Below are 26747 nucleotides of genomic sequence, written 5' to 3'. Positions count from 1 at the left end.
CCCGTCGGGGTGGCACCGGTCTGGCTCCGGGGCTCCCCGTGCCCATCAGGGCGGCGCCGGTCCGGCTCCGAGCCTCCCCGTGCCCGTCAGGGCAGCACCAGTCCAGCTCTGAGCCTCCCCGTGCCCGTCGGGGCGGCGCCGGTCTGGCTCCGGGGCTCCCCGTGCCCGTCAGGGCAGCACCAGTCCAGCTCCGAGCCTCCCCGTGCCCGTCGGGGCGGCGCCGGTCCGGCTCCGGGCTCTCCGTGCCCGTCAGGGCGTGGGCGGCTGCTGGCGGTGCTTGCGCCGGATGTGCCGCTGGAGCGTGTTGCGCTCGCCGAAGCGCATGTGGCAGGCCTCGCACTGGAAGGGGCGCTCGCCCGTGTGCACGCGCTGGTGGTGGGCCAGCTCGCCGGCATCGCGGAAGCTGCGCTGGCAGATGGGGCACTGGTGGGGCTTGCGCCCGGCGTGGGTGTACTTGTGCCGCTCCAGGTGGGACGTGCGCTTGAAGGCCTTGCCGCAGGCCCGGCAGACGTGGGGCTTGTGCTCCGAGTGGGTGATGCTGTGCCGCTGCAGGTAGGAGAGGTACTCGAAGGTGCGCGAGCAGACCGGGCAGCAGTACACCTTCCGCAGCCCCGCCCGCTCGCCCGCCGCGCCCGCCTCCTCCACCAGCACCGTGTAGGGCAGCCCCTGGCTGTCGATCAGCAGGTAGCGACCGTAGCGCGCGGCCTCGCCCTGCTCCGGCTCCCCGGGGCCGGGGGGCCAGGGTGGGGCCCGGGGGGCGCGCGGCCGGCTGGCCTCCCCGTCCTCCTCCAGTTTGAGCCGGCGCCCGGACGGCTCCTCCCGGGCCGGGGGCTGGTGCCGGGCGTCGGCGCCTCCGTCCCTGGGGGGCCGCAGGCCGAAGGGGTGGAGATCCATGGGGCGGGCGGCGCCCCCCGCTGGCGGGACCTGCTCAGAGCGTCTGGAAGGAGAAACGGGGGTGGGGGTGGGGGGAATGATCAGGTGTGTGTCATAGACCCCGCACCATGTACAGGAGTCTCCGAGGGCTCGGGGCATGGGCAGGGATGAGGCCTTTTCCCTCTGGGGGGCGCAGGCTCCCATTCAGCCCCTGCAGGTTCCTGGGTCCCAGCTCAGTTCCCAGTGGGAGAACTGGCCTCCCACATCACCCCATGGCCACAGCAACACCCGCTGGCCCCCCTCACTGCCCCAATGCTACCGTGCCACCCCCTGCTACCACCCACTGCCCCTGGCACCCCCCGTCGCCTCCCCACTGCCCCAGCTCACCCCACTGCCCCCTCCTAACCCGCTGCCGCCCCTGGCACCCCCCACCCCGTCATCCTCCACTGCCCCTGGCACCCCCCGTCACCTCCCCACTGCCCCAGCTCACCCCACTGCCCCCCCCTAACCCCCTGCCACCCCCCCACCCCATCATCCTCCACTGCCCCTGGCACCCCCCGTCACCTCCCCACTGCCCCTCCTAACGCCCTGCCGCTCCTGGCACCTCCCACCCTGTCATCCTCCACTGCCCCTGGCACCCCGGTCACCTCCCACTGCCCCAGCTCACCCCACTGCCCCTCCTAACCCCTGTCACCCCCACCCCATCATCCTCCACTGCCCCTGGCACCCCCCGTCACCTTCCCACTGCCCCCGCCGAACCCCCGGCCGCCCCGGGCACCACCGACCCGGTCTCCCTCCACTGCCCCTGGCACCGCCCCCCGGGGGTTAATTTACCTTCCCAGGCACCTGTGCCCAGCGTCCCGTCTCCGGGCTCATGGCAGCTCTGGTGCCCACACGGCCGGCCGGGCCAGCGCCGGGCACGGTGCCCTCAGCTCATGGCAGCGCTGGGGCCGGCTCCGAGCCGGGCCGGGGAGGGATCCAGCAGCTCTGTCCTGGTTCCAGCTGGGGGGGCGGCACCGGTCCGGTCCAGGCTGGGGGCGGTACCGGTCCAAACCCGGCTGGATTTGGTGGTACCGGTCCGGTCCGATCCAGGCTGGGGGGGGCGGTACCGGTCCGATCCAGGCTGGGGGGGGCGGTACCAGTCCGGTCCGATCCAGGCTGCGGGGGGTGGTACCGGTCCGGTCTGGTGCAGGCTGGGGGCGGTACCAGTCCGGTCCAGGCGGGGCGGTACCGGTCCGATCCGATCCAGGCTGGGGGGGGGCGGTACCGGTCCGGTCCAGGCGGGGGGGCGGCACCGGTCGAGGCTCTACGCGCCCGGCGCCCCCCTGCGCCCCGGGGCCATGTGCCGCCCCCTGCGGGCTCTGGCGCCCTGTGACAGCCCCGGGTCCCCGGCGTAGGGGGGGGGCGGGGGGGGTCCCGTCTGTCTCTGTCCGTCCGTCCGTCCCTCCACCCGCAGCAGGAGCCGGTGTCGCTGCAAAACGCGACCGGGTGGAAACGCCGCGCTCCAATCCGGCCCCGGACGCCTGGGTTCCGAGGCGAGACTGTGGGGTGGGGGGAGGCCGATACCCCCCCACAATCCCCAAGGGAAAACCCAGCCACAGACCGACGGGGCGGCGGCGGGGGGTGGAGACTGACCTCAGGCAACTCCCTGCAGGCCCCGTGTCCATCAGTCCGCATACACCGCCCAGAGCCAGAGAGAACCCAGGCGTCCTGGCTCCCAGCCCCCCTGCTCTAACCATTAGCCCCCACTCCCCTCCCAGAGTCGGAGAGAACCCAGGAGTCCTGCCTCCCAGCCCCCCCCCCAACCACTAATTGAATGAATCAAAATCATCCCTATTTCCCCCCTTTTCTCTTTAGAGTATTTTCTCACTTGGCCACACTGCCGGGGGGCTGTGGACGGCAGGTGCCCAGTGGGACCCGTGCTGAGTGGTCTCCAATTCACCTCCCTAGTTAGGGTGTCTGTCAGAGCAGAGCAGTGAGCTGGATCGGGGCCGGCGCCCCCTAGAGGGGAGAGGCCCCTGCCCCATTCCCTCACTGCCGCCCCCCACCCCCACCCCGAGCCAGCCAGTCCCTACCCTTGTTTTCCTGGGCCAATCTCCCATTTGTGTGGTTGGTTGCTCAGAAGGGTTTTTGTTGAGAGATTGTTTGTGTGTGTGTGTGTGTGTGTGTGTGTGTGAACAGATCCTACAGAGCAGGGCCCAGCCCCTCCAACAGGGGGCGACACACACACACGTGCACACACACACACACACACTCTCTCTCTTTCTCTCTCTTCAGGGCTCATCCCCTCCATGTTGGACTAGTTTGCTCTTGTAACTTTAATATTGTTTCTTTATTCCGCCGCTCTCGCTCTTTGCCTTTCACCGGATCATTTCGCGATCACGTTCCCCCACGTGGCTGTCCACCGTCCGGCTCTCGGCCAGATCCTCCCCACCCCACCCCCGTCCTCCACCTTGGGAAACAAAGGACTTGTCCCCAGTGCCATCCAAGGACTCAGACGCTCCATCTTGTCTTCTGGGGGGTTAAAAGTCCCTGATTCCCATCAGGTCTGGTCAGTGGTGGACTAACAAATTTGGCGCCCCAGGCCCACAAAAAATTGCCAACCCCCGCCCTCCGCCAGCTCACCTCTGCTCCCCTGCACTAAGCCTGGGAGGGAGGCAGGAGAAGGGCAGTTGTGGTGCTTGGGGAATGGCGGCGGTGGAGCGGAGGTGAGTGGGGCAGGGAGTGGTTCCTGGCCCCCCCAGGTTACTCCCCGCGCCCGCGGGCCCCAGCTCACCTCTGCTCTGCCTCCTCCAAGCGCATCACTACTCACTTCTCCCTCCCTCCCAGCGCTTTCACGCGGCAAGCCTGGGAGGGAGGTGGAAGGAGGGAAGCGCGACGCGCCTGGGGGAGGAGGCGGGCCGGGGATTTGGGGACGGGGCAGAGTTGGGGAGGGGGTCACGAGCAAATTTGCCGCCCCTGCAAATTTGCCACCCTAGGCCTAGGCCTTGTTGGCCTAGGCGATAATACGCCGCCAGGTCCCGTGCTTTGGATACATCTGTTACTGGCTCTAAAAATGTCTCGTCTGCCTCCTCATTTGGCGGCCTGTAGCCAGAGGTGAAAGTAAGCGGGTACGGGCCGGTACGGAGGACCAGTAAGAAAAGGAGACTGACTGAGGGAGGGAGAGAGAAGCCTGCCCCCTGCATTAGAATAGTTTAAACTCAGCTGTTCCCTGAGCGGTTCAGCCCCCAGGGCTAGGTTTCTGGCATCCTTGTTAATTTCACTCACAGTAGCTGGGGGAAGGGGGTCGAGGGGAGGGTGTGTTTGACCATGGCAGGGGCAGTCCTTGTCTGCCCCCGGGATGAGGGGATCTCTCCAATACTAATATACACAACAAATACAAGCATTTGGCTGCACAGCTTAAATCCAGAGCTGATAAAAGCAGGTGGAAGGAGAAAACTCACTGTCACAATGGTTTCTCGTCTCCTCCCTCCCCGTCCTCCAGGCAGGCTGCAGACAAGGCTCTGCATCCCCCCCTCCCGCCCCCCGCAGGGGTTCTCCTCTAGGCTCTAGCTCGCAGTAGGGAGACTGGCTGAGATGCCTGCTGCTGCTGCCTGCAAAAGAACAGTTTAAACTCAGCTGTTCCCTGCGCAGTTCAGTGCCCAGAGTTAGGAGCCATTTCTGGCATCCTTGTTCATTTCACTCCCAGTTGTTGTTGAGTGTGTGTGACCATGCCAGGGGCAGTTCTTTTCTGCCCCCAGGATGAGGGGATCTCCTAAACACAGTCAAAATCAGGAACCATTTCCAAGTTCAAATCTATCCCATTCAGCAGAGGATCATGGTTGTGATGTCCAAACTGCTTGCAGATCCTCTTTGAAAGGTTACTGTTTAAAAAAAAAACAACACAAAAAACATGGAGAACATGGTGGAAAGATGTATCATGATGATTAGGGTTTATTTTGGGCAAAGCAATTTTGCTAAAGCAACTGAAGATTCACAGGGAAAGCAAATAGCCCCCATAGACAAAACCACAAAGGAATTTGGGGGGAAAACTGAATATTCAGGGAAATTATTGTGCCTCCTTTGAAAGAAATAGTTGTTTTCCTTCCAATCCACCCTCTGTATATATTGATTTAAACACCTGAAATGTGCTTAGGACATCAGGTGCAATCTCAGATCTCTTTTTGTTTTGTCCGGCCTGCAGAGTGCGGAGGCTGAAACTGACAAAACTTTCTCTAAATATCTTGTATATTTCATGAAGGTATTCCAGTTGTCCTCCATTCACTCCTGATTTCCCCCCTCCGCCCCTGCCTTCCTGGCTGGCTGGCTGTGGTTTTTGCCTTGGTTACTTACTCCTTGACAGATGCAGCCCAGCCGCACCTGCTGGCTCTCTGCAGGCAGCAGCCCACAGCGGCCGGTTGCTGGGGTCGCTGCAGGTCGGTGGCAGGCTGCAGCTGCATTGTTTGTGACACATTCATACACATACATACAATATGTATTACTATCCCGTGGGGAGGGCACCGGTGCCCTTTTGAGGGGTTGGGGGACAGGGGAGACAGTATTTCTGCTGCTCCAGAGGTGAAAGTAAGCCGGTCCGATCTGGTCCGGCGTACCGGCAAGAGCCAGTACGCCGTGCTGGACCGCATCGACTTCCACGGCGGGGATTGAAAGGGCTCTGGGCTGCCCTCGGCTGTGGGCAGCCCAGAGCCCTTTAAATCCCTGCCGCGGCTCCAGCGGCCGGGCTTGGGCTGGGATTTAAAGGGCTCAGAGCTCCCCGCCACTGCAGGCAGCCCAGAGCCCTTTAAATCCCGGCTGCGGCTCCGGCGGCCAGGCTTGGGCCAGCATTTAAAGGGCTTGGGGCTCCCCTCAGAGGCAGGAGCTCTGGGCCCTTTAAATCCCTGCCCCAGCCCCGCAAAGCTCGGGGTTCCCCCTGGCGGCCAGAGCCCCGGGCCCTTTAATTTGCCCCTGAGCTCCGGGGGGCTCCCAGCCACCTCTGCAGCTGGGAGCCCCTGGTTGATTTAAAGGCTCTGGGTCTCCCAGCCACAGCTGGTTCCCCAGGACCTTTAAATCTTGAGAGGCCCCGCCCCTTCTGGATGAGGCCACGCCTCTTCCGGGTGAGGCCACGCCCCCTCCGGACTGCGCAGTACCGGTAAGTCCTGTAAGTTACTTTCACCCCTGCCTGTAGCTGGAGGTGGGAGGATTTATCAGCAAATATCAGTAGACGTCAATTTCCGCGTCAATTTCCCCCCCACACCCTGGGCCCATGAATTGCTACCGACCTGGAGATTCATTGCCGTTTCCAGCGAGGCCTGGGCAGCACCCTGACGCTGGAGGACTTGGTCGGGTTTGCTAAGTCGCTACGTCTACTTCGCCGTGTGCTGGCGACGAATGGCGCTATAAAGCGTCCACGTTTTGAAGCTCAGCGTCTGCCGTCGTTAAATCATGAACCCTCCCCGTGGTCTGACTGCCCCCCATAACTTCCCACCACCGTTAAAATGTAAATAGATAAAAACGGGTGGGGGGAGAAGAAATGTTGACGCAATCCGTTGACATATAATTAAATACAAATCGAATTTGGCCCTGCCTAGCCAGAGCAGAGCCCTACCGTGACATTGGCCCTGGTTTCCACTTCCTCGTTTTAGCTTCACCCAGAGAATTTCGGCATCTCTGCCCCTTGAGGTCCCGCTTAAAAGTTACAAGCAAAACAAAAGCACCTGGGGTTAGCACCGAGGAATCCACGAGCCATAAAGAAATAACCTGATTGCGTCTTCCTAGACGTTCCCTGATCTCCTTACGTCTCTGGGGTTTGAAATGCGACGTTTCTAGGTATGATACTGACGATTTTTCATACCTGGCCCAAGCTTCTTACAGCATCGCTCTGCCCTGTCCGCCTCCCCCCAGGAGCGTCGCAGTGAGACTTTTAAGCCAAGCAGAGAACAGGGATTTTATAGCTAACTGGCTGGCTGGGTGTCTATCAAAAGGAGCTACCCCCCCCCACACACACACACTCCATTTATCACAGGGTCCAACCCGTCACACACCCCAAACGCATTGTTTTTCCAATTGTCTGACCGAAAAGTCGGGGGGGGGGGATTCATTCGGGGGCCAACAAAATGTGATTTTTTTCGAGCTTAAAGGGAGGGTTTTTTCCTTTTTAATTGGATTGTTAAGTAACATTTTTACATCAAAACTTTTCGACCTCTTTTTGGAGTTTTCTGAGGTTTTTCCGACAGGGCCTGTTCATCGAAACCGACGCGACTTCGCTCGGTGTTTGGGGTGCCCCACCTCAGGATTTTTCACACACAAACACTCACACAAATTGTCAGTTGAAATGTCTCACACCTCTGTTTCCCTCCTTTTATTGGCTTGGAGGGTGGAGAGAGACCTGGATTGAAACCAAGTTTTTTTTTTCATTTCAGAATCGTTATCTATTAGGTGTGTTACGGTAGTGCCCAGACACCCCAGTGATGGCCTGGCACCCCATTGTGCTAGGCACTGTATGCTATTTATTAGCTTTGCTACAGTATTTATTCATTTACCAAGGAGAGCCCCACAGGCCTGTTTCCCTGAACACAACAGACCCAATCAGCACCAGGCACTTTCCTTACTCAGCAATCCACGCCTGCTTCCAGCCTGTCCTGTGACCCAAGCAGCAATGTCTCTGTGCCTGCCCCAAGGGCTACCCTCTCCCTCTGTCAGCTGACTCTCTGCGTCTCTCACACAGAAGACACCCTCTGCTGCAAGCAACCAATTGTCCAGCTCCTGCAACCTGTCCCAGGACATCCCTTCAGCCCATACACCCTAGTTCTGCTTGGCTTTGCCATGCAACCTAGTGGCTTGGGCAGGGGCTTCTGATTATCCACAGTTATCACTACACAAAGGGGTGTTTAATTGCTCCTTCTCTTTAGCTTGGGACGGCCATTAGCTTTCCCTAGGACTGGACTTGTCTATAGATTCAAGGATTCATAGATTCTAAGGCCAGGAGGAACCACTGTGATCATCTAGCCTGACACGCTATGTAACACAGGCCACAGAACTGCCCAGAAATAATTCCTTGAGCCAGTCTTGGAAAAAACCGTCCTGTCTTGGTTTTAAAATGGCCAGTGATGGAGAATCCACCGTAGCCCTAGGGAACTGGGGCCAATGGTTCATTACTCTCACCGTTAAACATTCACACCTGAGTGAAGACCTGAGGGAGGGTGGCCATGAGCCTCTCACAGCAGTTCTCTGTAGTGTCGCAGCGCAAGGCTCCCCAGCTGTGGCCCAGGACCCCCATTGTGCCAGGTGCTGGACAGACAGAACAAAGAGACGCTCCCTGCCCCACGGGGCTTCAGATCTCACCATTCTGTGTGGTTTGCCCAGCGCCCAGGGTGTCCTAAGGGTCCTAAGATGCACAGTCACTGAGATCGGGGCCCCGTCGGGCCGGGCGCTGCCCAGACCCAGAGTCGCCGAGATCGGGGCCCCGTCGGGCCGGGCGCTGCCCAGACCCAGAGTCACCGAGATCGGGGCCCCGTCGGGCCGGGCGCTGCCCAGACACAGAGTCGCCGAGATCGGGGCCCCGTCGGGCCGGGCGCTGCCCAGACACAGAGTCACCGAGATCGGGGCCCCGTCGGGCCGGGCGCTGCCCAGACACAGAGTCGCTGAGATCGGGGCCCCGTCGGGCCGGGCGCCGCCCAGACACAGAGTCACCGAGATCGGGGCCCCGTCGGGCCGGGCGCTGCCCAGACACAGAGTCGCCGAGATCGGGGCCCCCCAGACACAAACTGAGAGACATTCCCTCCCCCAATCTCACAGTCTAAACCAGTGGTTGTCAAAATTTCACACTGGTGACCCCTTTCACACAACAAGCCTCTGAGTGCGACCCCCCCTTATAAATGAAAAACACTTTTTTATATTTAACACCATTATAAATGCTGGAGGCAAAGCAGGGTTTGGGGTGGAGGCCGACAGCTTGTGACCCCCCGTGTAATAACCTCGCAACCCACTGAGGGGTCCTGACCCCCAGTTTGAGAACCCCTGGTCTAAATAGACAGAGGTTGGACTTTCTCCCCTGTTTACAGATGGGAAAGGGTTGGATGGAGATAGTCAGTGACTCCCCTGCGGTCCCACCGGATGTGTGTGTGTGTCAGAGCGGGGAGTCAAGCTGAGCCCCAGCCTTGGTGAAACACCCTGTACACAGATAGATAGATAGATAGATAGATAGATAGATAGATAGATAGATAGATAGATAGATAGATAGAGGGGATGTGTGGGGATAGATAGATAGATAGATAGATAGATAGATAGATAGATAGATAGATAGATAGATAGATAGAGGGGGTGGCTGGGGCTAGATAGATAGAGGGGGTGGATGGGGATAGATAGATAGATAGATAGATAGATAGATAGATAGATAGAGGGGGTGGCTGGGAGTGGATAGATAGATAGATGGGGTGGATGGGGATGGATGGATGGATAGATAGATAGATGGGGTGGATGGGGATGGATGGATGGATAGATAGATAGATGGGGTGGATGGGGAAAGATAGATAGAGGGGGTGTGTGGGGATAGATAGATAGAGGGGGTGGCTGGGGATAGATAGATAGCCCGACTGACTTTGGGGTGGCGCTGGGGTCAGGAGTGAGGGGGGCTGCGGGTCAGGAGGGGCACAAGCCGAGAGGAGCTGTGGGGTTGGGGGCTGCGGGTCGGGAGTGAGGGGCACCAGCTGCCTGTTTCTCATCGGAAGCTTTTCCTGGTGGCTCCCTTTGTGCTGCCAGCTGGGGGGCGGTGGGAGGAGCTGGGGCGGGGGGGGAGGGGGGAGGAAGAGACCAGATAGGCAGCAGCAGCAGGAGCCGGGCCAGGCAGGGGGCACGGACTGGGAGGAACACGGTGCACCGGCATAAGAGGATTTGGGGAGGGACTCTCGACCCCCGCCCCGTCCCCCAAGCTGGGGAGAGAACCCAGGAGTCCTGGCTCCCAGCTGGCCCCCGCTCTAGCCACTAGATCCCGCTCCCCTCCCAGAGCTGGACCTGTTGGGGGCTATTCCATACTGAGGGGGAGGGGAAGGGGGGGGTTGCTCAGGTGGGACGTTAACCCTTCCATTCCTGGCAATTTTTCCATCCAGCAAAACCTGTAGGTGCCTGTACTCACAGAGCTAAACCATTAACGGGGATATTATGGGATTCGTAGACTCATAGACTCTAGGACTGAAGGGACCTCGAGAGCTCATCGAGTCCAGTCCCCTGCCCTCATGGCAGGACCAAATACTGTCTAGACCATCCGGGATAGACATTTCTCTAACCTGCTCTTAAATATCTCCAGAGATGGAGATTCCACAACCTCCCTGGGCAATTTATTTCAGTGCTTAACCACCCTGACAGGTAGGAACTTTTTCCTAATGTCCAACCTAAACCTCCCTTGTTGGAACCACTCCCACCATCAACCCCCCCCCAGCCCGCCCCCAACACCCCCCTTTGCTGGATAACGTGATAACAGTTTAACTCTCACTGTTTTTTAACTTTACACTTTTGGTCTCCTAACATCTGAGAGACTCTGTGGAGGACTAGAGAGTAGGTGGGGTGAGACCCAGAGTCGCCAAGATCAGGGCCCCTTCGGGCCGGGTGCTGCCCAGACACAGAGTCGCCGAGATCGGGGCCCCGTTGGGCCGGGCGCTGCCCAGACCCAGAGTCGCCGAGATCGGGGCCTGTCGGGCCGGGCGTTGCCCAGACACAGAGTCACCGAGATCAGGGCCCCGTCGGGCTGGGCGCTGCCCAGACACAGAGTCGCCGAGAACGGGGCCCCGTCGGGCCAGGCGCTGCCCAGACACACAGTGAGAGACATTCCGTGCCCCATAGATCTCACAATCCACAAAACAGACAGAGGAAAGATCATTTCCCTGTTTTAGAGATGGAGAAACTGAGGCAAGGAGCTGCAGCGACTCGCCCGGGGTCACACACACAAGCACAAGACAAGGGGTTTTCACTGTTTTAACCTCGGGAGTCAGCCCATAGCTGGTGTTAACTGTCAGAGCTCTATGGACTCAGTGTTAGTTGCTCCCACTTATGTAACTCAAACGCCCAAGAAACACTTTGGAAAATAAAGTTGGTGTTGAAATCTAGCGCATCCTTTGAGCAGAGCTGTCCAGCCATTTCCCTCGTGCTGGCTGATGAATGTGCATAACTTTCCATGTTTAAAAATGTTTCTGCAAATCTTTGACCTTGAATCCAATTGTTTATATTTACTTTTGGGGGAAAATTCTCCCCCCCAAAATGGAAGAATTGTGTTTGTGGGGAATGTTGATTTAAAAAAAAATACCGACCGTGTGACTGATCCGGCCAATCAGAATGAGCGACGGAGGTGGAGGGAGGCAAATTTAAATGGAAACCGAGGGAGAATAAGAAAAAAATTGGACATTGAAAAATGACAGGGTGTGAGGGGGAGTGTTTTGCAAAAAAAAAAAATCAATATTTTTCACAAACCGTTTTTGAAAGGATTGAAACGGTTTTATGTGGAAAGGTCTCAGGGTCTCCATGATAGGTGATGAGGAAATATCCCAGAGAGAGAGAGAGAGAGAGAGAGAGAGAATGGGGATAGATAGATAGATGGGGTGGATGGAGATAGATAGATAGTGGGGGTAGATGGAGATAGATAGATAAGAGGGGGTGGATGGGGATAGATAGATAGATAGATAGATGGGGTGGATGGGGATAGAGAGATAGGGTGGATGGGGATAGATAGATAGATGGGGTGGATGGGGATAGATAGATAGGGTGGATGGGGATAGATAGATAGATAGAGGGGGTGGATATAGATAGATAGATAGAGGGGGTGGCTGGGGATAGATAGATAGATGGGGTGGATGGGGATAGATAGATAGATAAGAAGGGGTGGATGGGATAGATAGATAGATAGATAGAGGGGATGGATGGGGATAGATAGATAGATAAGGAGGGGTGGATGGGATAGATAGATAGAGGGGATGGATGGGGATAGATAGACAGATGGATAGATAAGAAGGGGTGGATGGGGATAGATAGATAGTGGGGGTAGATGGGGATAGATAGATAGAGGGGATGGATGGGGATAGATAGACAGATAGATAAGGAGGGGTGGATGGGATAGATAGATAGATAGATAGGGTGTGCGGGGACAGATAGATAGATAGAGAAGGTTGATGAGGATGCAGAGATAGATAGATGATGGTGTGTGGGGGGTAGATAGATAGAGGGGATGGATGGGGATAGATAGATAGATAAGAAGGGGTGGATGGGATAGATAGATAGATAGATAGATAGATAGATAGATAGATAGATAGATAGGGTGTGCGGGGACAGATAGATAGCTAGAGAAGGTTGATGAGGATGCAGACATTTAGATATGTCCAAAAGAAGAAAAAGTTGTTGCTAAAAAAATTGGGAGCAAAATCCATTTTTCCCCTCAAAATTTAAACCAGTTTTGGCAAAACTTTCCCAAGGTGTTTTCCTTCTCTTGGCAATGTCTGTGCATTTCAAAGATTCCCTCCCACTTAGACTGTATCTGAATCGACTCTTGAGTTTTAATGTCCTTTGCCAAACATCTGGCTTTTCCATTTCGACACCAGCAATGTGTCTTTCAGCACCACGCCATCGTGGGACCGAACGGAGCAAGGGAGGAGGCTGGGGCAGGACAAATGAACCATCCCTAAGCCAAGGAATGAAGCCAAATGGCTTTAATTAAAAAAAAAAAATCCTGGAGAAAGGCAGAGAAAAACCCCAAGGTTTTACCAGAAAAACATCAAACACTTTGGACTCTCCCAAAGGAGGCCACTGGCTTCCTTCCGCCCGGGTTTAAACCCCTGGGCTGGTTTTGTGCCTTTTGAACTTTTCCAGGCCCTTCAGTTTACATTGTGCATTGGCAAGAACTTTATCCCTTTCAACCTCGAAGATGGCTCTTGGGTGCTGAAAATCATCCCTCACCCGCTAGCCACTGAGTGCAGGGCCCTGTCGGGCCCGGAGCTGATGGAATCTAGTCATGATGTAAGAACATCCTGTATTAATTAAAGGTGCGTTTCATCCACAGACCTCCAAGCGCTTTACGTAGTCAGACTAGTATTGTTATGCTCGGGTATGCAAATGGGGAAACTGAGGCAGGCAGCAGCAGAGGGACTGACCCAGCCGGCCACTGGCAGAGGAAGGGCTGAGAAATCAGGCATGCTGAGCCTACCGATATCCCCGACCATTTAAAGATAGCGACAGAAGGAAGGAAAAAAAAAGATACATCACTGAAGAACATTTTTGGGATTAAAAAATAGGACCAAAAATCCCATGTTCCCTCCCCCGAAAAATGACCAGTAGATTTTGCCGAAATTGCCAAGGATTTTTCCACCAGGGTTGGCTGTCCCAAGCAGTGGGATTTGCCGCGGCTCCCCAAGGCATGGGAAAGGGAAGGTTCACTTGGCGATGTGTGGTGAGAGGAAGGCTCCGATCCCGCACGCGTCGGGGCCGAGATACGGCCGGATGGCGCCGCACACGGAGTGACGCCGGAGAGTTAATAAATCAGTCCCTCTGCGGAGCCCTGGGGCAGCTCATCTGCACACCTCCCAGTGCTTTACAAACGATCCTGAGCCCTGGTCTAGAGATGGGGAAACTGAGGCATGTGGAAAGGTCATGCCAAAGGTCACCCCACAGGGAACAGGAATAGAAGCCAGAAGTGCTGATGCCCAGCCCCACTCCCCCGTGCTCTAAACCATCAGATGCCGCTTCCCTCCCAGAGCTGGGGAAAGAACCCAGGAGTCCTGGCTCCCAACCCCCTCTGCTCTAACCACTAGCCCCCACTCCTCTCCCAGAGCTGGGGAAAGAACCCAGGAGTCCTGGCTCCCAGCCCCCCCTGCTCTAGAACCCAGGAGTCCTGGCTCTCCATCCTAACCACTAGACCCCACTCCCCTCCCCTCCCAGAGCTGGGGATAAAACCCAAGAGTCCTGAATCTTTCAGGCAGTAAGAGCTTAGCTCCTACCAACACCAGGGTGAGATCTACCTGCCCTGAGAGCCCCCTGAGCTGCTGGGGAATCTCCTCCAGCCAGAAGCACTATAGGGGGCTGGACACAGATGGGGGAGTGCAGTTCTGATTGCAGCCATTGGGGCAGCACGGCTCTCTCTCACACACACAGCAGGACCCAGCCCCTCCAGCAGAAGGACACACACACACACACACACACACACACTTCAGCCCTGCTGATTTATTCCTGGTGCGATGGGGACCTTTGTCAGTCAGACAGGGGAACTAGGGACCCCCCCCTTTATCCACTCCCTGACTAATGAGGACTAATTGGTCTCCTTGGGGCAGCATTTGAAAACAGAGGCTTGGCACTAGAGAAGTTGCTTAAAAGACTGATTGAATTTGGGGGGAGTTTGAGGCCCAAATTGCACATGTACTCACAAATGACTCTGAATCCCCTTATACGCAGCCCCCATACCCAACCCCAGAGGGGCCGCATCTCGGTGCCGGACAAGGGGTCCCCGCATCTCAGTGCCGGACAAGGGGTCCCCCCGTACCCAGCCCCCACACCCAACCCCAGAGGGGCCGCATCTCGGTGCCGGACAAGGGGTCCCCCCGTACCCAGCCCCCACACCCAACCCCAGAGGGGCCGCATCTCGGTGCCGGACAAGGGGTCCCCCCGAACCCAGCTCCCACGCCCAACCCCAGAGGGGCCGCATCTCAGTGCCGGACAAGGGGTCCCCCCGTACCCAGCTCCCATGCCCCACTCCAGAGGGGCCACATCTCAGTGCCGGACAAGGGGTCCCCCCGTACCCAGCTCCCATGCCCCACCCCAGAGGGGCCGCGTCCCAGCGCCGGGTCCCCGTATAACAAGCCCCAGCATGAGCTGCTGGAGGGTGGCAGGGCGGGGGCTGGGTATCAGGTGCGGGGGCTGGAGGGGTCATTGGGGGTCACTGTTCTTTGCGGGTCACGTGACCAATCTAACCTGCCGGGATAAGTGGCAGGTGGCGGATTCCCCGGCTCTATATTTAGTGGCTAATGACGGGTTGGGACGGCGCATCTGCCTCGGCCTGGCCTGTAGTGGCAGGTCTGGAATCCCTGCCCCTGTCCCCACTACCGCTGTCTTCTGCCGCCTCTTGGTATAAAGTAGTCCCTACAAAAACTCTTTACAAAGGCATCTATTTCCCCACACCCTGGGCAGGGAATGGGGCCTTTCTCCTCGAGGGGCTGGGCCCTGGGTGGGACTGGCTGGCTCAGGGGGGCAGGGAATGGGGCCCGGGGCCTTTCCCCTTTAGGGGGCGCCGGCTCCCATGCGGCCCCAGGGCAGGGACTGGCTGGCTCAGGGGGTCCCTCACCACAAAGCCATCACGAGTGGCGCTATTTGGCCAGTTCAGCCCAGGAAGGAGGCCAGTGGCTCACCTGGCCTGCAGAAGGGAGCATCCCTCACTGGGGTCCCCCAAGGCGGGGGGGGCTGCATGTGGTGGGGGGGTTCTTGCCCTTGCATCGCAGGTGTGTTCCAGAGAGATGTTGGGGGATTGTGCTTCGGGGCAGCCCCGGCCTGGGCTGGCAGGGGCTGCGGGTCGGGAGTGAGGGGCACGGGCAGGGCTGGGGGGTGGGGGTTGGGCTGGCAGGGGCTGCAGGTCGGGAGTGAGGGGCACAAGCAGGGCTGGGGGGTGGGGGCTGGGCTGGCAGGGGCTGCGGGTCGGGAGTGAGGGGCACGGGCAGAGCTGGGGGCTGGGGGTTGGGCTGGCAGGGGCTGCAGGTCGGGAGTGAGGGGCACCGGCAGGGCTGGGGGGTGGGGGCTGGGCTGGCAGGGGCTGCAGGTCGGGAGTGAGGGGCACGGGCAGGGCTGCTCCCTAAAGAATCTCACACTTTGCAGATACTCCCTAACTCCCAGGCTGGGGGGCACCTCCCCCCCTTTCCCTTTAAGGGGGGCAGGCAGCTGAGACCCCCCCACCAAGGGAGAAGCTGCGGGACATTAACTCACTGAGCGTGACAGCAGCCCCTGCCCCGCAGCCATGAGCCCTCCCCCCGCCCCCCATGATCCGTCTCCCTTCGCCTCTCATCCGACTGGGGAACTGCGCCTCGCTCCCTGACTGTGCGGCGGGGGAGGGGCGGGCCGCTGAAGGGGCCGTCGCTAAAGCGTCGCGCTTTTCCAGAGGAGGAAAGTAACATGGGAAGCGGGGGAGAAGCGAGGAACAGCCCCCCGCCCCCGTGTGGGCGGATAGAGAATCGCTGGGTTAGATGGGATGGGGGCTGGGTGGCAGATGGAGGGGCTGGGGATGGATGATGGAGGGGTTGGGGTTGGGTGGGTGGATGGATGATGGTGGGGTTGGGGTTGGGTGGGTGGATGGATGGTGGAGGGGGTTGGAGTGGATGGATGATGGAGGGGGTTTGGGGTTGGGTGGCTGGATGGATGATGGTGGGGGTTGGGGTTGGGTGGGTGGATGGATGGATGGATGGATGATGGAGGGGGTTGGAGTGGATGGATGATGGAGGGGGTTGGGGTTGGGTGGATGGATGGTGGAGGGGGTTGGAGTGGATGGATGGTGGAGGGGGTTTGGGGTTGGGTGGATGGATGGATGATGGAGGGGGTTGGAGTGGATGGATGGTGGAGGGGGTTTGGGGGATGGCAGATGGAGGGGCAGGGCCTCCCAGAGGATTCAGGGGATCTGGGGCAAAGCAATTGGGGGCTTCCATAAAAATAGTTGCAATACCATAGAATGTTATATTCTTGTGGGGGCCGCTGTGGGGCCTGAGGCCTGAAGCAAATTGCCCCACTTGCCCCCCCAGGCAGCCCTGTGGAGGGGGTTGGGGGATGGGGGATGGATGATGGAAGGAGGTTGGGGTGGGATGATGGAGGGGGTTGGTGTGGATGGATGGATGGATGATGGAGGCAGGGTGGGTGTGGCTAATGGAGGGGGTTTGGCAGTGGGTTGAGATGGATGGATGATGGAGGGGGTTGGGAGATGGCAGATGGAGGGGGTTGGGATGGATGATGGACCAGGTTGGTGGATGGATGATGGAGGGGGTTGGGATGGATGGATGACGGAGGGGGTTTGGGGGTGACTGGTGGAGGGAGTTGGTGTGGATGGATGGGTGATGGAGGGGGTTTGGGGATGGGTGATGGAGGGGGTTTGAGGATGGCTGATGGAGGGAGTTGGGATGGATGATGGAGGGGGTTGGGATGGATGGACGATGGAGGGAGTTTGGGGGTGACTGATGGAGGGAGTTGAGGTGGATGGATGGGTGATGGAGGGGGTTGGGATGGATGGATGGACGATGGAGGGGGTTTGGGGGTGACTGATGGAGGTGGTTGGGGGTGGATGGACGATGGGGGCAGTTGGGGGTTGGCAGATGGAGGGGGTTAGGGCAGGGCCGGCGCTTCCATTTAGGCAACCTAGGTGGTCGCCTAGGGCGGCAGGATTTGGGGGGGCGGCATTTTGCCTCCCTCGGCGGCAATTCTGCGGCGGGTCCTTCACTGGCTCCGGGACCCGCCGCAGAAGAGCCCCGAAGACCGGGAGCGCGGAAGGACGCCCCCCGCCGCAGAATTGCCGCCAATGACCGGGAGCGCGGAAGGACCCCCGCCTAGGGCGCCAAAACCCCTGGCGCCGCTCCTGGGTTGGGGGTGGCTGATGGCTGCGCCTGGTGAGGATAGAGGGGTGTCTATGGGGATGTCTGGATCTCTCTCTTCAAGCCTCCCCCCCCCGCCCGGTCAGCCCCCCGGGGGAAGTTGCTGGGGGGGGGGAAGCCCTGGCTGGGGGAGAGGCTGGGCCCTAGTGGGGTGTGTGTCGCTCCCCGCCGCTCTCTATGGCACAGCGCCCCCCCACGCGTGTCTCTGCCCTGCGTGCGTGGGCGATTCCCCCCCCCCCGGCGGCGCTTTGCAGACGCTCCCTGGCTCTGCCAGGGGAGGGGGGGGGCTGGCTTTGCAGCCCGGTTGCTGGGGGTTCGCGTGCAGATCTGGGTGAGTGGGGATGGGGGGTTGTTCTCTGCAGATCCCAGACCCCCCAGGAACCCCCGTGCACCCCCTCCCTTTGCAGCCCCCACCCCGGACCTCCAGCCTTGGGGGCAGGGGGGAAAGTCTCTGCTGTGGGTCTATTTTGTATCCATTTTAGGGGAGTGGGGGGATCGGGGGATACTTTGTATCCCCGCCGACCCCATCTCCTTTGCACCCCCCCGCCCGGCAATCCAGGCTGGGAGCAGCCGAGTAATTGCAGCTTCACAGCAAAACACCCAGCGGCGGGGGGAGGGGCACAGAAGCCATTTTTATGGCGATTTCCCCCCATTTTGGGGCACTCGAAGGAATCGGGCGGCGGGCTAGGACCAGGAGTCTAGGCGAGGGGGGGCGGGGGTTAGAGTCGATCTGAAAGTTTGGGGGGCTATGGGGGCCCTGGATCTGATGTCCAGGACTGGGGGACCCTGGATCTGATGTACGGGACTGGGGGGCAATGGGGGGTCCTGGATCTGATGTGCAGGACTGGGGGGCCATGGGGGGTGCTGGATCTGATGTACGGGACTGGGGAACTGTGGGTGATCCTGGATCTGATGTACAGGACTGGGCGGTTTGGGGGGCCTGGATCTGATGTATGGGACTGGGGGGCACTGGGGGGTCCTGGAACTGATGTACAGGACTGGGCGGTTTGAGGGGGGGCCTGGATCTGATGTATGGGACTGGGGAACTGTGGGGGGTCCTGGAACTGATGTACAGGACTGGGTGGTGGTAGGTGGTGCTGGATCTGATGTGCAGGACTGGGGGGCACTGGGGAGGCCTGGATCTGATGCACAGGACTGGGTGTCTCTGGGGGGCATGAATTCAGGGCGAGGGGGGGAGCGAGGGACTGAAGAAACACTTGGGGGTGTTTGTTGGGGGAGGGGCTGTAATGTGGGCTGCTTCAAGGTGGAAATGCCCATCCCCCGTGTCCTAAAATTCTTGCTGATCTCTGGGGATCCACGGGTGGGGGGGATAGGGTAATTGGGGGGTTCTGGACAATGTGGGGGGGTCAAGGCCAGTGGTCCTTGACAATGTGTGTTGTTGCGTGTGTGACTCTGCTAGCTGAGTTTACGCATGCTCATCCATGTGTCATAGCACACTTAGTCCGTGGTGGAAGGGGGATTCTCCTCCAGCTTAGGGGGCTAGGGTGCCTGGAGCTATTGCCTCTCCTCCTGGGAAGTTTACTGCTGACTAGGTGTTGAACTGAAGAGTAGAACCCAGGAGTCCTGGCTCCCAGCCCCCGCACCCCCGCTCTAACCACTAGACCCCACTCCCCTCCCAGAGCCGGGGAGAGAACCCAGGAGTCCTGACCCGCAGCCTCCCCCTTCCTTTCACAAACCCCCACAGGCTGGCTTTGCTCCTGGCCTTGGCTTGTGATCCCGTGCAGCAGTGTCTGCGTGGCTCAGTGGGTGGTGGGTTCGAGTTCTGCTCTCGGAGAAGTGACCTGACCGGGTGCATCTCTCCTTCCCCCAGGGCTGGCCGGTGGGTGGCGCAGGACGGGTTCGGAGCTGGGCTGCCGCACGGCCCGTCCGTCTCAGGTAGGTCCCTGGCTGACCGGCAGGGAGGGTCACCGGGACTCTGAGGGGTCACCCTCCGGCAACCTCAGCCTCTCCCGTCACAGCGCCTGCTGTGGGGAGCCAGGCTGAGTCCCCTCCCCCGCCAGATCTCCCCAAGTCTGGTGGGTGATTGGCACCCGGTTCTGGTTCTGGGCACAGCCAGCCTGAGGCAGCTACCGTCAGCTCTGGGGCACGGTGGGTACAGATGGAGGAGGCCCTGCGGGGCGGGAGATGGCACACCGGAGTGGGGGGGCAGATATACAGTGATGGGGGATGGGCGGCATGCTGGGACCTTTGGGAGTATGGGGGGTGTCCCAGGAGGTTATGGGTGGGGGCTCTCTGGGGATATGGGTAGTGGCTGCCCTGGGGTTGTGGGTGGGGGCTGTCCCGGGGTTATGGGTAGTGGTTGCTGGGCGGGGTTATGGGTGGCAGTTGCCCCAGGGGGTTACGGGTGGGGGCTCTCTGGGGTTATGGGTAGCAGCTGCCCTGGAGGGTTGTAGGTAGGGGCTCTTTGGCGCAGGTAGTGGTTGCCCGGGGGTTATGGGTGGCCTGGGTGGTTACAGGGTGGGGCTGCCCCAGGGGTTATGGGTGGCGGGTGGTCCGGGTGGTTATGGGTGGCGGCTTCCCGGGGTTATGGGTGGCAGCTGCCCGGGGTTATGGGTGGGGGCTCTTTGGGGTGGGATGTGGTTGCCCGGGGTTATGGGTGGGGGCTGTCCCGGGAGGTTATGGGTGATGGCTGCCCCAGGGGGTTATGGGTAGCGGGTGGCCCAGGTGGTTATGGGTAGCGGCTGCCCTGGGGGATTATGAGTGGGTGCTGCCCCAGGGGGTTATGGGTGGAGGCTGCCCTGTCCTGGGCGGGGTTATGGGTAGCAGTTGCCGAGGGGTTATGGATGGTGACGGCCCTGTGGGGCTATGGGTGAGGACTACCCTGGGGGGTTATGGGTGGCGACTGCCCCTGGGGGTTATGGGTAAGGGCTGCCGGGGGGGGGGGGGGGTTATGGGTGGCAGTGGCCCTGTGGGGCTATGGGTGAGGGCTACCCTTGGGTGTAATGGGTGGGGGCTGTCCCGGGGGGGTTATGGGTGGCGAGTGCCCCAGGGGGTTATGGGTGGAGGCTGCCCCGGGTGGTTATGGGTAGCAGCTCTCTGGAATGGGTAGTGGCTGCCCGGGGTTAAAACCTCCCTTCTCTCTCTCTCGCCAGCGTCCCCGTGCGGCGCCCAGAGGGCAGCCAGGGGCCCACCAGGCCGGGGCGCCAGGACGGAAGGAAAATGACCGAGAGGAATAACCGGAGGCGGACGAGTACGCAGGGCGTGGGCAGCAGGGGGCGACCTGGAGCCAGGTCCCCATAGAGCTGGGGAGCCATAGGGACGAGAGGGGGGTGTTGTGGGGGCTGAGGGGAGGGACTTCTGGGGGTGAAAAGGAGCTGTGGGGCTGGGGCATGTCAAAGCTGGGGTGTCTGTGGGGAGGGGCAGGGGAGCCCATTGGGGAGCTGGGGGTGGGGAGCAGTGACTTGCAGTCAGGTTTTGGGGTGACCTTTCTCTGGGGGGAGGGGAGTCCCAGGGTATGGGGGGGTTGTTGTGGGGAGGGGTCCCTGCCCCGTTGGGGTAGGGGCTGGGCTGGGCCTGTTGAGGGGGGGGGTCCAGCCTGTGCAGGGGGTGGGGCTGGTTTTGGGGTCCCCCCGTGACACGTCTTTCCCTGCAGTGAAGAAGGACGATGAGGCCTATGAGATCTCCATCCCCTTCGAGGAGACGCCCCACCTAGAGCCCCAGATCTTCTACAGCCTCAGCCCTCCCCAGAGCAACTTCGAAGGTAGCCCCCCCCGCCCGCACCATGGACCCCCCCTTCGCACCTCTACCTCATAGCCCCCATCCCCAGAGACTCCCCTGTACCCTCACCCCCGGGGGGCGGGGAGATGGGAGGTGTTAGGTTCGGGGTGGGGTTCAGTTGAGGAGAAGCAGCTGGGGGGCAACGAGGGGGGCAGGGCCCGATTGGGAGGAAGATGCTGGGGGGGGCAGGGCCCTGTCCCAGGGGAGGGGGCAGAGGTTGGGGGGGTCAGGGCCGGGGTAGAGGGGTCAGGTGTTGCTGCCCCCTGCCCATGCCCCCCCTCCCCCGCAGAGCTGCCGGAGCCGCCCCCGCCCGCCCTGGCGCTGATGAGCAGCATGAAGACCCAGCTGCACATGGCCCTGGAGCGCAACTCCTGGCTGCAGAAGCGCATCGAGGACCTGGAGGAGGAGCGGGACTTTCTGCGCTGCCAGCTCGACAAGTTCATCTCCTCCGCCAAGGTGGACGCCGGTGAGCCGGGCAGGACGCCTGGGTCCCTTCCCTGGCCGTGGGAGGGGAGTGGGGCCCAGTGGTTAGAACACAGGGGGCTGGGAGCCAGGACACCTGGGTTCCTTCCCTGACGCTGGAAGGGGAGTGGGGCCCAGTGGTTAGAACACAGGAGGCTGGGAGCCAGGATGCCTGGGTTACTTCCCTGATGACGGAAGAGGACTGGGGCCCAGTGGTTAGAACACAGGGGGGCTGGGAGCCAGGATGCCTGGGTTCCTTCCCCGACGCTGGAAGGGGAGTGGGGCCCAGTGGTTAGAACACAGGGGGGCTGGGAGCCAGGACGCCTGGGTTCCTTCCCTGATGCTGGAAGAGGAGTGGGGCCCAGTGGTTAGAACACAGGGGGGCTGGGAGCCAGGACGCCTGGGTTCCTTCCCCGACGCTGGAAGGGGAGTGGGGCCCAGTGGTTAGAACACGGGGGGCTGGGATCCAGGACGCCTGGGTCCCTGCCCCCTGTCGTGACTTTAGGAGTCAGAGGTGGGCATGTTGGGGCACTAACTGGGGGAACAGGCTCCATGTCCCCATTTGACCCGATCCCAGGTCCCACCTCCCTGCTCTAGAAGGGCAGCTCCCTGGGCAGCAGGTGTGGTAGGGCTTTTATCCCTCCCATGGGCAGCCCCTAGGGGGCGCTGTGTCTCCCAGCCAGCAGCCAGAAGAGCTTGGGGGGAGGGTCACTGACACAGCAGGGCAGGGGGCTCCGGTGAGGTGCATACTGGGACCTAGTCTCTGCCCACCCCCCAGAAGATCACTGCCGCAGCAAGCAGCCCCCGCGGCGGGCGGAGGCGGCCGAGAGCCGGCCCGGCGAGGCCACGGACAACGAAAGCCTGGTGTCCTCGCTCAGCGCCGCCTCGGAGCAGGGCGGCTCCACTGAGCGCAAGAAGCAGAAGCAGAAGGGGGGGGTGAGCCGGCGGCGCTTCGGCAAGCCCAAGGCCCGCGAGCGCCAGCGAGGTGAGTGGGGGCCCGCTTGGGCAGCAGGGCTGGTCTCCCGCCCCAGGTGGCCCGGGAGGAGGAGGGCTGTGGGGTGGGATGTGGGGAGGAGGGAGCTGTGGGGTGGGCGTGTGCCCTGGTGTGAGGAGCAGGGAGGAGGTGGGGGAGTGTGGGGTGGGGTGGGGGGAGGAGAGCTGTGGGGTGGGCGTGTGCCATGTGTGAGGAGCAGGGAGGAGGTCGGGGAGTGTGGGGTGGGGTGTGGGGAGGAGAGAACTGTGGGGTGGGCGTGTGCCCTGGTGTGAGGAGCAGGGAGGAGGTGGGGAGGTGCGGGGTGGGGAGGACGGAGCTGTGGAGTGGGCGTGTGCCCTGGTGTGAGGAGCAGAGAGGAGGTGGGGGAGTGTGGGGTGGGGTGTGGGGAGGAGGGAGCTGTGGGGTGGGCGTGTGCCATGGTGTGAGGAGCAGGGAGGAGGTGGGGGTGTGTGGGGTGGGGTGTGGGGAGGAGAGCGGTGGGGTGAGTGTGTGCCATGGTGTGAGGAGCAGGGAGGAGGTGGGGGAGTGGGGGGTGGGGAGGAGGAGCTGTGGGTGGGCGTGTGCCATGGGGTGAGGAGCAGGGAGGAGGTGGGGAGGTGCGGGAGGACAGAGCTGTGGGGTGGGCATGTGCCCTGGTGTGAGGAGCAGAGGAGGTAGGGAGTGTGGGGTGGGGTGTGGGAGGAGAGCTGTGGGGTGGGCGTGTGCCCTGGTGTGAGGAGCAAGGAGGAGGTGGGGAGGTGCGGGGTGGGAGGACGAGCTGTGGAGGGCGTGTGCCCTGGTGTGAGGAGCAGAGAGGAGGTGGGGGAGTGTGGGGTGGGGTGTGGGGAGGAGGGAGCTGTGGGGTGTGGGGTGGGGTGGGGAAGAGGAGGGGGACTGTGGGATTGAGGGGTCTGGCATGGGTGGGGTGGAGGGTCATGTGGGGGGAGGACTCACTATGAGGGGCTTTGGGGGCGCAGGGGGCTTTGGGGTGGGGGCAGGTCCTCCTGAGGGGGCCGATGGGGGGAGTCTGTGTTGAAGGAAAGGAATGAACAGGCTCTTTTCCCCTGGGCCTTTCTGCCCCACTCCTTTCCTCTGCCTGCTGTCCCCCTCCCTCCCTCCCCACCATCTTCCCGTCCCTCCCATCCTTCTCGCCCTTGCCATGGCCCGCCCGGCAGTCAAGGACGCTGACGGGGTGCTGTGCCGCTACAAGAAGATCCTCAACACCTTCCAGAAGCTGAAGAGCATGAGCCGGGCCTTCGAGCACCACCGGGTGGATCGCAACACGGTGGCGCTGACCACGCCCATCGCCGAGCTGCTCATTGTGGCGCCCGAGAAGCTGGCCGAGGTGGGCGAGTTCGACCCGTCCAAGGAGCGGCTGCTGGAGTACTCGCGCCGCTGCTTCCTGGCGCTGGACGACGAGACCCTCAAGAAGGTGCAGGCCCTCAAGAAGAGCAAGCTGCTGCTGCCCATCACCTACCGCTTCAAGCGGTGATGGGGCCCCCTACTGCCCCCCCACTCCGGGAGCCGTCACTCTGCAAACCGCCCTATCCCACTACTGACACCAGCGCTGCCCCCTGGGACTCCCTCAAGCCACCCTATCCCACTGCTGGTACCAACACTGCCCTGGGACTCCCTCAAACCGCCGTATCCCACTGCTGACACCAGCGCTGCCCCCTGGGACGCCCTCAAGCCACCCTATCCCACTGCTGGTACCAACACTGCCCTGGGACTCCCTCAAACCGCCCTATCCCACTTCTGACACCAGCGCTGCCCCCTGGGACGCCCTCAAGCCACCCTATCCCACTACTACCACTGTGGCCGCCCCCATCCCCTGGGATCTGTGATCCCGTGAATTGGCCTATTCCCACACTGTCCCTCAAGACTCCCCTGAACTGGCCTATCTCACCAATGCTGCCCCCACCCCCCAGCATCTGTCACCCCACGAACCTGCCTATCACACTGCTAACACCAAACACTGCCCCCTGAGACCCCCTCGAACCATCCTATCCCACTACTGACACCAACGCCGCCCCTCTGGGGCCTCTTGAACCACCCTATCCCATGGCTGACACAAATACGTACCCAGTCCCTGCTGCCCATCACCTCAGGCAGCAATGGGATACCCCCCCCAAACACACTACTGCCCCCTAGGACACTTCCTCCCACTGCTACCACAAATATTGCCCCCCCAGATCACCTCTTGCTTCAAGCAATGATGGCACTAGGGCCCTATCCCGCACTGCTGCCCGTCACCTCTCACTTCTGGGAGTAATGTCATATCCCACCCCCACCGCACGTGATCCCACTCCTGCCACCATCGCCCCTGGCACTGCCGCCACCAATGGTGGGACCCTGCCCTGCTCCAACAGGCCCCCCGCTACCATCCACCCCCCACACTCCTGCCACTCCAGCTCCAGCTCCTTCCTTCTCCTCTCCCATTCCTCTGCCAGTGCCCTGTGGTCACCGAATCTCTCCACCCCAACGCGTGATGAATGGCTTCGTTCCTCCCTCTTTCTGTGCACACCACCTGCTGGTCTCAGCACAGCCGGGGAGCCAGGACGCCTGGGTTCTCTCCCCGGCTCCGGGACAGGAGCGGAGTCTAGTGGTTAGAGCGGGCGGGTTCTCCTGGGTTCTGTTTGCTCTCTCTGGGGCCTTGGGGTCATTCCATTTTTCCTCCCCACTGGCGGAGTGGGGCTGAGTGTCATGGGGCGGAGCAAGGCGTGGGTGTCGGTTCTGGGAGGGGGCTGTGCCTCCCACTCCTGTCCCAGGCCTGCCCATGGGAGCAGCTGAGCTGCTGGGCCATTGGGGAGGTTGGCATCGGGGCGTGGCTCTGAGAGGCCCATTCCCACGCCCCTGCCCTGGGGTAGGAGGGCTGGGCTAGCTGGGGGGGCCACGAGCTGGGGGCTTTCTTGTGGCTCAAGGGGTTCTGGTGACATGGGTGGGGTGGGGCTGGCTGGACCAGGCTCCAGGAGTCGGGTCAGGTAGGAAAACGCCCGGCTCTCCTGCCCGTGAGGTCGGTCTGGCTGGGTTGTGGGAATGGGCCACAGGAGGGGGAGGGGGGCTGGCCCCGCGGGCGGGAGCTGGCACTGGAGGAAGTGCGGGGGTCAGGCTGGGAAACAATTTGACCCTCTTGGACTTGCGTCCATTTCAGGCCTAAAAATTAGGCCTGAGCAGAGCTCTGTGACTCAGCGGGTGGGGGATGGGACATGGGGCCTTTCCCTCCTATGGGGAGCCTGCTCTGATCTGAACCCCATGGACTGGCTGGCTTGGTGGGGCGGGGAATGGGAAATGGGTCTCTCCCCTCTAGGGGGCGCCAGCTCCCATCCGGCCCCAGGGCAGGGACTGGCTGGCTGGGGAGGAGGGAATGGGGCCTGGGGCCTGTCCTCTAGGGGCGCCAGCTCCCATCCGGCCCCAGGGCAGGGACTGGCTGGCTGGGGGGGGGAGGAGGGAATGGGGCCTGGGGCCTGTCCCCTCTAGGGGGCGCCAGTTCTGATCATGACCCAGATTGTCAATTTCACCCCTAGGTTCTACAGGGTTGCTAAAATTAGGGGGGGGGGGCGGGGCGGGGCGCAGCCGCGCTGAGCTGATTGGCCAAACAGGCTGCAGGGGGCTGTGCTGATTGGCCAATAGCTGCCCTGGCTACGTCTCCAACTTGGGGTCCCGATTCTGGACCCAACCTGCCGGCGTTGCCCTGAGCTCCCCCCTTTGATCCGTTCCACGTACAGATCCCCCACCCCCGACACATCCCATATTGCTTAGAGACCAAACCTGACCCCCATGTTCCCTCCCCGCCCTGCTCCATTGCCTGCGGACACCACCCTCCCCTCAGCAGGGCGGGAGCAGCCCCCATGCCAAGGGCAATCTGGGGTTCCTACTCTGTCTGCCCCCACCTGGCACCAATGAAAGTGCCAGATCGGGTCCCCCATCCCTCCCCCCTCACGGGGATTGTCATTGATTCACTTCACTCCCTGTTTTGGGGGGTGATTTTCCCTCCCCCCACTGCGGCCCTGAGCCGCCAGGCCTGTATGTGTGCGTGAGTGCAAGGGGCTGTACGCGGTGGCGTGGCCGGGACGTCCCTTTTTATTCAGTGTAACAAACTCTCTTCTCCACTGTGCCTGTTCTTTCATGCCCTGTCT

At 61.0% G+C, this 26747-nt stretch overlaps 2 protein-coding genes across 6 annotated transcripts; one reads left to right on the top strand and one right to left on the bottom strand.

Moving 5' to 3' along the window:
* Nucleotides 1-229: 229 nt before the first annotated feature.
* LOC120388678 (zinc finger protein 581-like) lies at nucleotides 230-2064 on the bottom strand. Its single transcript, XM_039510677.1, has 2 exons — nucleotides 1708-2064; nucleotides 230-937 (listed from the first exon to the last, which is right to left on the bottom strand). Exon 2 carries the CDS (start codon nucleotides 892-894, stop codon nucleotides 250-252), a length of 645 nt encoding a protein of 214 aa, XP_039366611.1. The 5' UTR covers nucleotides 895-937; nucleotides 1708-2064; the 3' UTR covers nucleotides 230-249.
* Nucleotides 2065-15999: 13935 nt separating this feature from the next.
* CCDC106 (coiled-coil domain containing 106) lies at nucleotides 16000-25867 on the top strand. Of its 5 annotated transcripts, none has more exons than XM_039509884.1 (7): nucleotides 16000-16044; nucleotides 19270-19334; nucleotides 20552-20649; nucleotides 21052-21159; nucleotides 21466-21642; nucleotides 22399-22623; nucleotides 23787-25867. In XM_039509884.1, the coding sequence occupies exons 3-7, from the start codon at nucleotides 20619-20621 to the stop codon at nucleotides 24101-24103; spliced, it is 858 nt and encodes a 285-aa protein (XP_039365818.1). In that variant the 5' UTR covers nucleotides 16000-16044; nucleotides 19270-19334; nucleotides 20552-20618; the 3' UTR covers nucleotides 24104-25867. The 5 variants fall into 5 exon arrangements, with proteins under 5 accessions (XP_039365818.1, XP_039365821.1, XP_039365820.1 ...); XM_039509887.1 differs by lacking the exon at nucleotides 16000-16044 and adding an exon at nucleotides 17714-17769 and having other exon boundaries at nucleotides 22420-22623; XM_039509886.1 differs by lacking the exon at nucleotides 16000-16044 and adding an exon at nucleotides 17714-17769 and having other exon boundaries at nucleotides 22417-22623.
* The last annotated feature ends 880 nt before the right edge of the window (nucleotides 25868-26747 follow it).

The sequence above is a fragment of the Mauremys reevesii genome, linkage group 22, assembly GCF_016161935.1.
Source record: "Mauremys reevesii isolate NIE-2019 linkage group 22, ASM1616193v1, whole genome shotgun sequence".
NCBI classification, from domain to species: domain Eukaryota; kingdom Metazoa; phylum Chordata; order Testudines; family Geoemydidae; genus Mauremys; species Mauremys reevesii.
This window is presented reverse-complemented; position numbering and strand designations above follow the sequence as displayed.

Excerpts from the sequence above, each read along its gene's own strand:
- LOC120388678 (XM_039510677.1), bottom strand. The coding sequence starts at position 894 with ATGGATCTCCACCCCTTCGGCCTGCGGCCCCCCAGGGACGGAGGCGCC.
- CCDC106 (XM_039509884.1), top strand. The coding sequence starts at position 20,619 with ATGACCGAGAGGAATAACCGGAGGCGGACGA. Across the intron at positions 21,160-21,465 it reads TCCCCAGAGCAACTTCGAAG|AGCTGCCGGAGCCGCCCCCG; the intron begins GTAGCCCCCCCC and ends CCTCCCCCGCAG. Across the intron at positions 22,624-23,786 it reads GGCCCGCGAGCGCCAGCGAG|TCAAGGACGCTGACGGGGTG; the intron begins GTGAGTGGGGGC and ends CCCGCCCGGCAG.